We start from the raw sequence: 14,525 nt of genomic DNA on the forward strand, positions 1-14,525 counted from the left end.
GACCTGGCTGTCTTTATTTGGCTGCAGTGCAAAACTTATGAAGTCACAACTAAGCTGTGAAGATAAAAGTTATTTCCTTACAGTGCAGTAAATGGAGATGTAATAATACATTCCTCTCTAGTCGACACTTTCAGATATAGGACAGAGAGGAGGGGAGGACGTGCATCTGGGAACAGATGCACTGGAAAATTCTTCCTGCCATCACAGTATAATATAAAGGGCTTGTTACGCAGACCAAGGACACTCAGATCACAATAAACGATGAAAAACACTAAGACTGTTGTTGATACTTGTAAATCTGCAACTTTGAAAAGTGAATTAACACATAGGTGCACAGTGAGAGGAAGCCAAAAATTACAGTTGCTATGCCTCAAAGGTGCTGAGAAAGCTGGACAGCAGCAGAAACAACCAACTGTTTTACTGTAAATTAATGTCTGAAAAAGAAACAAAAAATCAGAGAGTTTCAAAACCTGGCGCAGTTCTTTCATCACAGACATTCTCAGATATCACTATTTAGGCTGCAAATACGCCAGGGATCAAGAGGCATACAGCATATGAGAATTACAGAAAACACAGGCGAAAAACACATAAATCAAAATTTGCAAAAGCCTGCATGCAACAAATTTAGTAAAAAAAAAAAAAAAGAAAAAGGTATATGTGGATCAAGACAAAGAGGATATTCAGTATCATACATCACAGGTAGTCAAAAGCCAAAAAGGAAACAGTGGTTCCTAGACCTAACCATAAGGACTGGCGAGCACACAGGAAAGGAAATCCTGTGCCAAGAGGACTGTGGTTCTACACGCAATCTAATCATTTACAGAGATTACTGTAAAGTAAAAGCAGATGGAAAACTAGTTTACAGTACAGCGGAGCTAACAAAAAATCTGCAGCAGAGTGAATATGTAGGCCTTTGGTCACTGTTCAGTGTACATCAAGGGACTGCCACCTCAGTTTTCAAATAGCAAAAGGATTGGAAACAGGCCCTCCTCCTTTCTGCAGAAAGGCAACTTATCTGGAATATTGCATTCAATTCTAGACAGTCAAATTGGAGCAGTTCAAAAGAAACTACCACAAATGGTTCTGGGGCCTGAGGGACTGATTTATGAGGAAAGATGAAAAGAATTAAATATGCATAGCTTAGCTAAGCAGTGACTAAGAAGAGACAAGTTAACAGAAATTTGAAGGGTGAAAGGGAAAAAGAAAGGTTATATAGCATAAAAAGGAAGGGAATTTGGAACAATAAAATGAATTTAATATAGTGTAAATTTAGGCAGAGTACCAAGATAAAAGTAACACACATGGATGAGATTAACAGGTAAGACCACAAGATTCCTTGTTTGGTGTACTGGGTGGATAGCCACACAAAAGCACCAATGTGGGCACAGCAGTCCAATGTTTCTGGCACTCAGAGCAGCTCGCTCACTCGCTCACTCACTCAGCTCTGGCACCTCCAGATGGCCCTGCAAAGTTCTGTAAAGACAACCCTCCAGTAAAGTGGAGAAGAAACCCAGGAGAATTTCTGGTATGGAGAGCTACACCGTTGGCATCTGAAAGATTTCTCTCCCTTGCGCTGGAGAGATAGTTATTGGGTATGTCCTAGGTAAGCCCGGGCTGTGGTTAGAATAGCAAGGATGGTTGCTAGTCTGAGCTGGATCTTCATGAATAAGTGAAAATGAAAGCAGGCTGAGCAGCTGTCCTGACAACAGAGTTTACAACAGTCTGTTAAGGTCACCTTCCACATCTACTATCTAGCATTATACTCGTGGTCACATAATATTATAGCACAGCTGTATGGGCACCTGTAACATAAGAAAAAGAAGTGCAGAGAATCACTATCACACTTGCTTGTGAACATGCATAGCAATATCACTTCTGGGTTAAGTTAAAGTGGGGAAATCCGGTTCATCGTTTGTCTGAAGAAGAGGAAGAAGAAGAAGAAGAAGAAGAAGAGGAAGAAGACACTGAACAGCTTCATGTCATCTGACAAACTGGAAAAAAAGCATAGTGTCAATGGATGGACTCCTAGTCTACATGAAACTTCAAGTTCCTTCACCGAGGAAGTAACAAGACAAACATAAAAAATGCTTCAAAGCTATTGAAGGAACTGAAGAAGAAATCTAACAGAAATTATTATTGCAGCTCCAACATTACTGCTTACAAGACAGAAAAAGTCTTTCAAATACACAATAAATCTATATATTCATTGGTGATTAGGAGGAATTAAGTATGTAATTTAGATTGCCTTAAGAGCTTTACTTTTCACAACTGTCTATGTGATTTACACATACCACTTCCGTAACTAACATTATTAGTACTGCAGCTAACAAAATCAAACAATTGTGTCCAGAGCAAAGCACCTGAAAAGCAAGGCATCCATTTCATCTGCAATCTGAATATAAAATTTCTCCTGTTCCACATAAACTGAGTGCTGAGTAAGGGATACATTGTTTTCACATATTTTCTTAGAGCCTCCTGCAATAAGCTACCTAAAGACAACAATACTACTCTTTCCACAAAGACTGAAAAAAGAGGAAATTTCTACATGCCTGCCTCCCTCCTTCCTTCTCCTCAGCTTAGGTGTCAACATTTACAAAACTTTTACAGGAGAAAGCTTTGATTCCTTATATAGTAAAAGGATCACATTTCAAAGCCATTGATTAGCTTTCAAAATACGACCTTAATAAATCGCTCCAATCTCTGTAGATGTCTTTAAAAGGTCCCATATATATTTTATATGTCATACTTCATAACCGGATTTGCGCCGAATGGGACCACAGCAGGACTCCACCAGCCTGAGGTGGTATGGCCCAGATCTATTGCCCGTCTACATGCTCTGAATATCACTTCGATCTCTTCTGAAAAGTAATATTGCATAGAGAGACACGCATAATAGGATTTATGGCCAAAGATATCAGACTCCATGTTTTCCTTCTTCCCAAGAATAACATTTTCTGTTTTAAAATCGACTATGAAGTAAAAGAGAGTAAAGCACACTTCCAAGTGGAAACCCTACAGGAATGTCTGTGTTCTAGCTGGGTAAAAACCTAGTAATAAATGACCAAATGCTCTTCCACTTCTGCGCTGTGCCCTCCTGTCCACACTCCTTGCCAGTTCCCATTCTTACTGGCCAAAAAAATGGACTGCATCCTAGCTCTCTGAATCACCTTGCAGATGGGGGGAACTTGTCAGGGACAGTTGTCTTTCAGTGTACAAGCATGGCGCTGGCAAGGAAAACAGATTTGGCGATACTACTTGCATTCGTGTTTCTGCAGGTTACAACAGATTGACCCATGTCTTCTGTTACCTGAAGGTATGTCCAGTAGTCAAAATACTAGAACTTGAAGATTTCTTTTAGCGGGTCTTATTTTGCTGTTGTTTGCACTGAAGGCAGTTGCTTGAAAGCAAACAAATGGAAAATATACCTTTTAATAAACAAACATTATTTTTTTAAAATTGGTGGTGCTCCTTTATGATAGATTAAAAAATTTGCATTAGGACAACTCTTTATTTGTTCCCAATCAAACTAAATGTCTGTTGACTTAATTGATTTCCATTTGTTTAAGAACAAATTAGAATTACTTCAACTTAAAATTTTACTTGCTTTAAAATAACCATGTTTATACTGTGGCAATTTTGTTGCAGGTGTTAATTTAATTATCTACAAATATTTTCTCTTTGGTTTTACAACTTACCAACTGTGCAAAATTTACCATGATGCAGTATATTAATTTGTCTGAAATGAGAAAGAAAAGGAATTGTGATTATTTGGAGCAAGAAGTAAAAATACATTTCAGGGGTGAAAATATACTTCAGGAATGAAAATATGTTCCTTAGTCTCAAAACTTTCACAAACTTTGTGAGGAAAAGTTGCTGTATCGCTACAATTTCACATGTGGAAACAGAGAGATTTGAGGTTTTTTTTCTGTTCTCTGTTCTTAGAGCAATCTTCTCAAAAATGTAATATCAGAATTCTGAAACTTCATGCACGTTGTGCCAATATGGTAAGAAAATATGATACTTTGACCTTTACAATCTTCTTTCATCTTATTTTCAGGGTGGCTAGATTTCTTTGCTGTCAGCAGAATCACTATATTAGAAGAAAAAAACACTCCAAATACCAAAAATATACAATTTTTTTTTTATAATTTCCTTACAAGTTCACAGTAAAGTTTTCCTCAGAAAATGCTGATGCTTCTCTCTCATGACAGATTTTTTACAGTGGGAAACAAACTGCTGACATAAATTTTTTTGGGGGAATGACTGTGATTTCCATCAAAAATATTATAAATAGAACCTATATTTAGTCGAATACAAAGTTGGAAATCTTGTAGCCTTCAATTGTCCAAGTTAATATTGCTCCTCTTGCTGTTATTTCAAAATGTATTTTTCCAAATACCAATTTAATATAAATCTTCATCTTAATATAATTTCCAAATGCTATTCTAAGCAGTTGTTATTGTTAGGAAAGTTGTTGTCAGTTGTTACTGTTAGGTAAGTATTATTTACTTGGAGGCACAACTGACAAATTATTAGATGACCAGTATTACAAAAGTGCAAAGATAATTGGGTCGCTGTCACCCCAAAACATATTTTTCTAAATATCACTTCCTATGTCTAAATACAGATATTAAAGTAAAGCTTCTTTTTACCTTTTTCCTGGCATCCAGTGTCAAGATTTCTAACTTTTTGATATTTAGGCAAGGTAGAAAATGAGTTCAAATTAAAAAAATAACATTGAGTCTCTGTCATTGTCAAATGAACCCCAGAACTGGAGAATAAAAATAAATCAATCTAGTATCCTAAGCTGGTACAGAAGTACTAGCGTTCATAGGTTGAACGAATAATTTCCTTTTTTTCCTGTTGGCCTGCACCTATCCTGTGACTACAGCGAGAGAGACAGAGACACAAAGAGTTTAACAGGAATAAAAATGTTCTAGCTGTGGCTCTACTTTTATCGAGGTTTGTAAGATAAAAACCATTTGTTCTTGACTGCAGAATTAAAAAGCAGTTCTACCTAATTTTTCAGATATCCTTCATGACATCTGAATTATCATACTGACTAAACTTTTTTTAAAAAAATCTCCATTGTGTATCACTGATACGTCAGACTCAGATTCAGTCTGTCAAAATGGAATAAGAAATACTGTGCATTGTATTAGCATTCCTTTTCCGTATTTTACAGTATAAGCTTCTCAAACAAATACCTTTCATCAAAATCTCTTTATTCCCCCAGAACTGCTTTATGCGTCTTCACGGGATCTAAAAACTCCCAAGCAGTGGCTCGTCACACGCAGCTGCTCCTCTCGCTCTTTCTGGACTCCCGGGGAAGATGACTCCTGCCTCTTCCTCCCAGCCTCACTTTCAGCAGGCAGGGTCTCTCGGTCATGCTAGGCATCTCATTTCAGTAATAATCTTAACCTCATGCCATGGGTCACAGTGTCACGAGCGTGTACAAGGAAAAGGAAGTTTTCCCTGCAGCCATGTTGTACTTAGCTCTCTTACTGCAGAAATAAACCATGACACGAGAGTTAGCTGACACCATCGTGAAATACCAACCTAAACTAAAGGGATGGCTGTTGAATAAGGAGTGGTGCAGACATCCTGCTTCTATTTACAGCTCTCCTTCCTACCACCTGCATAATTTTTACTTTTTTGTGCCTTGAGCTCCTCATCGGTGGCAGAGGACATGAGAATTCTCTGGGACACCATAAAATGGACTAAATAAATGAATACCACCTCCTGCCCAACCCTGGAATAGAAGAAATCCTGTTCGTGGGAAGGAGAAAACACTTTGAAGACTTTGTTAGTTCTCTCACATCACTAACTGTCCAGTGTGACAGGGCACCTATGTGTCACCGTTACTTGGGTCACCACACATCCTGCACGTGCTGCCATAGAGGCAAAGGGTTCCTGTATCGCACACCAACTAGGGGTCTCCAATTTTTCTTTTCAGGCTCCTCTTAGTCTTCTTATTCAGTCTAAGCTACAGCAACTCACTCCATCGAAACACAGATGAAATTTTCACAGGCTGTCTCACAGTAAGAAAGCTGACACGAAGGTATCGCGTGTTTCACCCACAGTATTGCCTCTTCATCCATGGGAGAATCAAGTTCTAGTCCCTACCCTCTGTAAACTAAAACCAGTGTTTCATATCACATCTTCCCCCACCCTTTTCCAAGCTGTATAAGATTCAGGTAGAGCTATCGCTGTAGCACATGTCTGGAGCCGCAGAAGACTCTGGGTGATGTGAGAAGGGCTGAATCCCTTGGGAAAAGCACACAGACTGAATTTAAAGTGCTAAATGAGAGTTCGGGATGATATGCCTCTTTCCTCCGCAGTATCCTGGAACATGCCGATGCAGTCTGTCCCATAACCATGGTGAAAAGGGACAGACACCACCACGGGTGAAACGCTCATCCAACTATGTTGAGAGTTCTAGTGGTTAATGATTTTATTGAAACAGAAAATGCATTGAAATGGCAAGCTATGGAAAAGTGGGGTAAAATTAAATAAAATGGAAATCATAACAATAATCCACAGAATTTACTCTTCTTTCATTCATAAATATGACAGTAATTTTGTTATCAAATACTCTGTGAACTAGTGTGAAAAATACTCAAGATGACATCTGTAAGTACATTACTGCCGGCTTCGGCCTTTCAAAACAAAGTATATGATTAAGGTCTCTGGCATTGCAGACTAAAGTCAGGACTGAATTTTTTTTAATGTAAGGAAAGACCCCTGTAGGATATGGATTTTTTAAATACTGTGAGTAGGAGGCAGCAAAAAGAAGGAATAAATCAGTACAGACTACAAGATATCTGAGGAGGATATAGCAAAATTTAAAGGCCAAATCTTTCAGTGCATCTTCTACTTTAATTAATTTTCTTTATGGACAATCCTTGCCATATATTCAGATGCTGAAGGTAAGAAGGGCTAGATGTTGGAGAGAATTAGTATATATCTTTTATCTCTTGTTTCAAATCCTGAATTAAATTCACCAATAAACATCTAATTAGTATTTCCATCCCAGATCTCTGTAAGCATTGGTCTGTAACAAAGCACAATTCAGTGTTTCATAATTCATACAAAGGAGATAAAGGAATTGGAAACAGATAATCCAGAAAGAATGGAAGTAGACTCTGATGTTCAGATTTGATGATCCTAATATTTGGATGAATTCACTTGGCTCAGACTTTCAGCTGGCGTGACTATAACTCCTTAGCAAGGTTTTAATTCTGTTTGCATTTATGCACCTCTACAGCATTTGCAGCAGAAATCAGACTCTCGAGTAATGAATTTAAGCCTCCTGACTAAAGTACTGTTTTTCTTAGTTCCCGTTGCAGGTCGCTCAGAGGAAGTCCAGAGCACAGGTGGAAAATCACAGCCATAACATGTAAATGATGATATTTATGTCATAACTAGATATACAAGGGAGAGAAGATAGCAGCAAGGTGCTGCCTAATTTGCAAAATCACATTCATTTGTACAGTCTGTGACACAAATCATCGAGATAAAATGGTACCCAGCAGCTGGCAGATAACATGTGGTACTCTCCTACGTACCACTGTTCTCTCTTCTAAATAGCTTACGCTAGCTGATTGCCAAGGAGAAGCTACTAGCACAGACAGGGACAGCTCTCTGCAGCCACGATACTTGGCTGCAAAAAGGAGATGGGCACTAGTAGTGACAACATGAGCTGCTCGAACAGGCAGACATGCATACAGCTTGTGTTTTAAATGCTGCAGGTGCCAGCTGAAGACACCGTGATGGCTGCAGCAGGCCTTATTCAAGTGTATTACTGGGATGAAAGACCTCACTGGGCATGGCCCCGGACAGTCTGGTCTGACCACACAGCTGCCCCTGCTTAGAGCAGGAGGGTGGACTGGAGACCTCCCAAGGTTGGATCTTTACTGTCACCATCCTATGACAAGATGGTGACAGTATATCTCATTTTCACAGCCTCCTAGTGGGAGCAGTGCACTGAAAAAATGAAAGAATATTAGTAAAACTGTACTAACACCGTAGGAGAATAGCTATAGCCCTTCTCAGCTCAGATGTCCACACTTAATCTCTGCAGAGATTAAAAAAACAAAGTGCAAACACATGCAAAAGCCAGGCATATAGCACTACAGTTCATAAAATACTAGCTTTAAAGTGCCATTAATTTATATCTTTTAGATACTTCCCCTCTCCCCAAAGTAGACCAAGAGACAGTGCTCTGCAAACACACTTCCTCTGGTTCAATGTCTTTTCGTTCCGATATGGAAATCATTGGTGAAATGGATTAAAAAACAATGTGGGGTGTGAAGAGTCACATCCCAAGCCCTGTGAGGTTCAGCTGCTCTCAGCAGGTCTCAGAACGTCACTGGTGCTGCCACCCTGCATGCAGCCCTGGCCCATATTTGATCCCAGCTGTCTGCCAAACACAAACATCAGCAACGCTATTGGCATGTTAAGTCAAATGGTAACGCTCAGGGGAGGATGACAGGGGAAGTGTTTCTCCTTCATTAATTACAGGTGGAGATGGAAGCATTTTGCCAATTCTGTATGGAGAAGCACAGGCAGTAAAAATCCCTTCTGGCAGGCTCCAGCCAGCACCCATTGTCTTGGAAAGGACGGTCTTTGGAAGGAAAAGTGCTATGTGGTAAAATACCCTGATTTAGTGAGAAAGCACTAATTACAAAATTCCAAAGTTAGAAAAGAGGAAACAGATAATATTGCCAAAACTAATGCTGTACATTCACCTTTCCCTCTGCTGTGTTTTAGTCCTTCATCCCTGCCCTCTAACCAATGCAATGAACACCCCAAGTAGTCGTCGTTCGCTTCTTTTTAATGAGAGAACCTCACGGTCATCCTCATCTCTTTCCAATTAAGGAACGTATAGTTTCATTGTAGAGTTACATATTTAATATGCTATTGAACACACACACGCCCATATACCTTCGCTACAGTTTCACTTTAAGAAAGTAATTCCAAAATGACTAAAGACCGAACAATACTTTTCTGACATCTTCAAGATAGTTATTATGCCACAAATTCCTCATTTGCATTTATCAAATCTCATGACAAGCTCAAAGGCTTATTCTTAGAATGCACCTTTAAAACCATGCAGTAAAACTAATCTGTGCTTCTCTGCATGAGCAGGGAGTTTAGGCTTGTTACTCCCACCAGTACTAAAAGCAGTTCCATACACAAGTCCCATTGAGTCCAGACAAGAGGAAACCCTCATAAATCATTTTTCCCTGAATTACCAAAATACTTCCAGGGCACCTTAATTTCATATGAAAATATCAAAGAACCACATTACTCGCTTCTTAACTGTAACACAGTATTTTAAAAATAGTTTCAGAAATGTCCTTGGTACACTTAAGTCATCAAAGACCACAATCTGAAGAGAAAACCTTTTACAGCAATCTGCTATTTGTCATGTAAAAACAGTGACATAATCACCAGAAGTCTGAAGTTTTCCAACTCCTGCAGTAAAAAATATCCACGGCTAACAAGCTACTAGTGGCTGTCCAAAATAAGTATCTAAACAATAATTCATTTATCTAATGTAAAACCAGCAATTTCCACTCAGACCCTGGATGCTTTAAAAGGCAAACCCAAAAAGCTCGAAAAATGTGCAGCTAGGAAGACGAGCAGCCTTGATAGGCAGACCAAAAAAAAAAAAAAAAAAAAGCTGCTAGGAATTTGCTCTGCATTGAATCAATACATTTAGCATAGATCCTAATTTCAGTCTTTAAGGAGGCAGCTTGCAGGATTCAAGGTTAAAAGTTCATTATTATTTTTTAAGTCTGTCACAGCAAATAGCTAAATATTCTGATAAGGAGGGGATACACTGTTTGATCTACAATAGATGCCAAGATGTGCTCCTAATTATGAATCTATTCTCATTTGTATTAGCCTTGTAAAGAGTAAAAGCCACGTCCGAGGTTGTCCTTATAGGCATCTGTAACATAACGCTATGAATGACGTTTCTTCTTTTTGGATATTATTTTCTTCGGTGATTAATTTAAAAAAAAGTTTTAAAAGCTGATCAGCATGAACTTCAGAATGAGGGCTTTATCACACACACAATGAAGTTGCCTCTGAACAGAGGAGAAAAAGAAACACTGTGCTCTGCCTGCATATTCACATGCAAAGTAACAACTCCCCTTCCCGACTACCACGTTGACATCATGCAGCATCTTCGACTTTTTGCATATGCATTGAAAAGACACACCTCAGAAAATAAAAAGACAGTTTTAAAATCAAAATAACCACTTTGTTACTTACAGCATTTGATAAAATGGTAATGAGACATTCTTTCATCTCAGGCTGTAGTCTTGCTACAGGTTTCAGCATTCTCTTCTGCTACAACTGTCGTGCCCAGAAAATGCATTATTTAGAGCCCTTCCTCAGGTATCCAGTATACCTCAGAATACATTATTTAACGTAGTTTCTGTTCCAGGATCTTGCAGAGGCTTCCAAGTCATCCTCACCCGACTGCTGGAGTTATGATAAACCTCTGTGCGTCTTGAACCATGACTACTGCACGTGCTATTGTAGCACAAGTGATTGACACCGCTCCTAATCCCACATCCCCAGGAATAGAAAGATTTAATTGGTGTGCACTTGCAGCCACATTCTTCCAGCACTGAGGTGTGCTGCTGCACTGCGGCTCTCGCAGTCCTGCCAGTTAATGGCTTTTCAATAGCTTTCAAATGGCAGCAAACGAGGCTTGATGAGGGGGCTCGGATGAAATAGCAGAGCAAGGGATCTTAAATTTTATTTGTGCATGTTGTTTGTGTGCCAAATGCGACCAGATTCTTAGCTGGTACTAAAACAGGATTATTTTTAGTTGCCACCAGTTGCTGTGTGAATAGGAAATTGATATCGGTTGCCAAAAATAACCACCTTTTAGCATCACAGATAATTTTTCAGTATGTTGTAAGGTAAAAAATCAGGATAGAGCTCACAGCCATCTTCAGACTCTCCTGGTTTATGCATGGGTTCATTTAAATTGAGCTAAGAAGCATGCTTGTGTGTACATGCCTTGATATGTTCTTGTTTTGTCATTTCTTTGTATTACATTGCATCTTTTTCACAGATGAAATATTTATGTCAGAAGAAAGAAACTGCAAGCCCTGCATGGTTTATATCATGATTATGCACATGTTATCTAATGATATTTTAATCACTGATTGTAAGACAAAATGCCTAAGAAAATGCATCACTAAGAAAAAGTCCGTACAATTATTTATCAGACCGCAGAATAACAAGTCAATGTATACTGACGCATTACCCGGTTTCAGATTAAGGGCACACAAAAGGCAGACCTGCATTGTATTTTAAACACCCAGGCTGCATCATCCTCTGAGCACAATTCCTGCATCACTTTTCCAAGAACAGTCACCTAGGAATTTGGTTACTACTTCTTCGAGAAACCTACAGCAGAACCACAGTAAAATATTTTTTATAAAATCAAATAATAATTTAAGGAAACTGTGCTCAGAGAGGATTTACGTTTGCTTACCATGTGTCATGCTTACCACAGTCATCACTTCACTGAGTGAGAGCTCTTGTAAAGGGAAACTGATAGCCTAGCCATATTTAAATCTTTTATTCATCTGAAAGGTTCTTACCTACTATTTTGTATACATTCCACTTTTAACAGCTACAAAGTGTTAAAGGGACTACAAAGGGAAAAGGGTCTAACTCATTAGTGAGGATTACTAATTCAGATTCTATTAACTATTCTGCAAAGTTCCCACAAGAGCAGAAAGAGACATATTCACAGGCTTCCAGTGATCCATTAGCAAAACCCTTAGGTGAAATCTCTCAGCTCCTAACAGCCACATATTTCAAATCTGGTTTTAGGTATAATATGCACAACCATAGTTTTGCAGAACTAATTATTTAGGTGGGTTTTTTTTTCCTAAAAACATCATTTTTCAAAAGAAAGAGAAAAAAAAAATCTAGAAATAACCAGGGGAAATAGGGATAAATTTTATAAAACACAATACAGTAATTACATTGCCATGGAAACTTTTTACTGTAAAGCTCAGAAGTCCAAAGTAATTAAATATATCCAGACTTTCTTTCACACCTATACAACACTAGGCCAGTTTGGGCCATATGGCTTATAAAATAAACATACAGAGTGTTTTAAGAGGCAATGTTAGTCATAGTTCATGAGCAAGTGTCAAATAATCTGACAAAAAGCCCTTTGAGCAATACTTTTTGGTGGAGACGTTCCTGACAGGTTCATCTCTGGTGGTACTGTCAGGCAGACAGACTGCAGTGTCTAATAACATCACACTTCCAGCAACCCATGCTGGTTAAAACCAGGAGGACTCTCGGTAAACACCGGTGAACAGGAGCAATGGACAAAGGATGCTTTTCTGAAGACAGAGCTAAAAGGAAGAGGAAACATTTCTGATTTTGGCTTGAAGAAAATGTGGAGAAAAAGTATTTGGATCTGTCTCATTTCAGATTGTAATATATGTGTTTATCTATTGAATTGCCATAGTGAAAATTTAGGATGGTGGAACTTGGGAGCATTTATGTGACAGGTTTGACTGCATACTCCATCCTGCAAGGAACAAGAGAGAATTCAACAGGGCCAAGTGCAGGGTCCTGCACCTGGGTCGGGGCAACCCCTGGTATCAATACAGGCTGGGGGCTGAAGGGATTGAGAGCAGCCCTGCCGAGAAGGACGTGGGGGTACTGGTGGGTGAAAAACTGGACATGAGCCAGCAATGTGTGCTCACAGCCCAGAAAGCCAGTCATATCCTGGGCTGCATCAAAAGAAGCGTGGCCAGCAGGTCGAGGGAGGGGATTCTGCCCCTCTACTCCGCTCTGGGGAGACCCCACCTGGAGTCCGGCGTCCAGCTCTGGAGTCCTCAGCACAGGAAAGACATGGACCTGTTGAAGCAGGTCTAGAGGAGGGCCACAAAAATGATCAGAGGGATGGAACATCTCTTCTATGAGGACAGGCTGAGAGAGTTGGGGTTGTTCAGCCTGGAGAAGAGAAAGCTCCGGGCAGACCTTATTGTGGCCTTTCAATACTTAAAGGGGGCTTATAAGAAAGATGGGGACAAACTCTTTAGTAGGGCTTGTTGAGATAGGACAAGGGGGAATGGTTTTAAACTAAAAGAGGGTAGATGTAGACTAGATATAAGGAAGAAATTTTTTTTATGCTGAGGGTGGTGAAACACTGGCACAGGTCGCCCAGAGATGCCCCATCCCTGGAAACATTCAAGGTGAGGTTGGACGGGGCTCTGAGCAACCTGATCTAGTTGAAGATATCCCTGCCCATTGCAGTGGGGGTTGGACTAGACGACGTTCAAAGGTCCCTTCCAACCCAAACTATTCTATGATTCTATAGTCCCTTACAGAGAATGTCAAGGTACAGGATAGACTCTTGATCGCTGCAAGCCATTAACTTCATCTTTACATCAGACTAACTGGGAACAGAGGTACTGTCTGTACGGCCAATGTCTCCAATTTCTTCTCTCCTAACATGCACTAGTCCATGTAAGCAGGGAAGCATGTGGGGCTGTTTGACAAGGGAGGATCTGCAACGCTACACCGTAGCTGGGGATTGCGCCTTTCAGCTGGATCTTTTGACTGTGCAAGTCCGTAGGCAGCATGTACCCACCTGCAGCAGGGCACTGTGCTTTCTCCCCTTCTCTGGGAGTCCATGTGCCAAAAATGTGAGGTCAGCTGCTCAAGTATGAATGACAGCCTGCAGGTGAATGAAAGAAAGGCACCAACTTTTCAAGAGGTGACACCTGGCTACGTCAAAAGGCCTTCCATTTTCAAAAATCACATGTGCTAAATAAAATATTTAGTTCTATTACATGGGTAATTATCATTAGTGGGCTTTGCAAAAGAAGTGAAAGTTTAAACGGAAAGAAAACAGCATTGTATATTGTATACTGTATAAGAGCAGGAAGTTCTGGTACATGTTGAAGGGCAGCATTAAAGCCATGCAAAAATGAGGAGGGAGGAAGGGTCCCAGAGAAACTGTAGAATGAAAAGACTAGGCAGAGTAAGTGGCATGGAATGGAGAATGAAGAGAAATGAGAACAAGGGATAACTGCGAGTGCAGAGACAGGATGAACGTTGAGGAGAGGTGGTAGCTAAACTTGAGGCAAAAGGAAGCCAGAATAGGAATACTGAAGAGGAAGAAATCTGGTCCACCTGTTGGAAAGACACATGATTTCCACTGCAACCTTTTGCTAGGCTGGAAAGTAGAGAAAGAACAGAGAAGAAATTGCAGTACTCGTGGTGGTGGATGTACATGTCATAAACAAAGATTTCAAGTATGAGAACAAAAAGAAAGATTAGGTTTCTGAGATGAGCCCAAAGGAGGGAATATTTTGTTGTCAATGATTTTACAAAGCAAATTGTACAATTTGCTTATTCACAAGAAAAAGGATATTAGTCATGTTAGGTATTCTCTCCTGACTGAACTCCAGGAATGAAAAAGGAATTCTGAAGAAAAAACCAAAAGATATAAACAACACTTA

At 39.7% G+C, this 14,525-nt stretch overlaps 1 protein-coding gene across 1 annotated transcript in view; it reads right to left on the reverse strand.

The window, feature by feature from the left end:
- MYO16 (myosin XVI) overlaps positions 1-10,619 on the reverse strand; it is a 317,122-nt gene extending 306,503 nt beyond the window's left edge. Inside the window, exon 1 of the mRNA XM_076361144.1 lies at positions 10,285-10,619. Coding sequence (XP_076217259.1) covers positions 10,285-10,312 — 28 coding nt within the window. The 5' untranslated portion in view covers positions 10,313-10,619. The remainder of the gene's footprint in view (positions 1-10,284) is intronic.
- Positions 10,620-14,525: the final 3,906 nt, after the last annotated feature.

Source organism: Aptenodytes patagonicus, chromosome 1, assembly GCF_965638725.1.
Source record: "Aptenodytes patagonicus chromosome 1, bAptPat1.pri.cur, whole genome shotgun sequence".
Taxonomy (NCBI): Eukaryota; Metazoa; Chordata; class Aves; order Sphenisciformes; family Spheniscidae; genus Aptenodytes; species Aptenodytes patagonicus.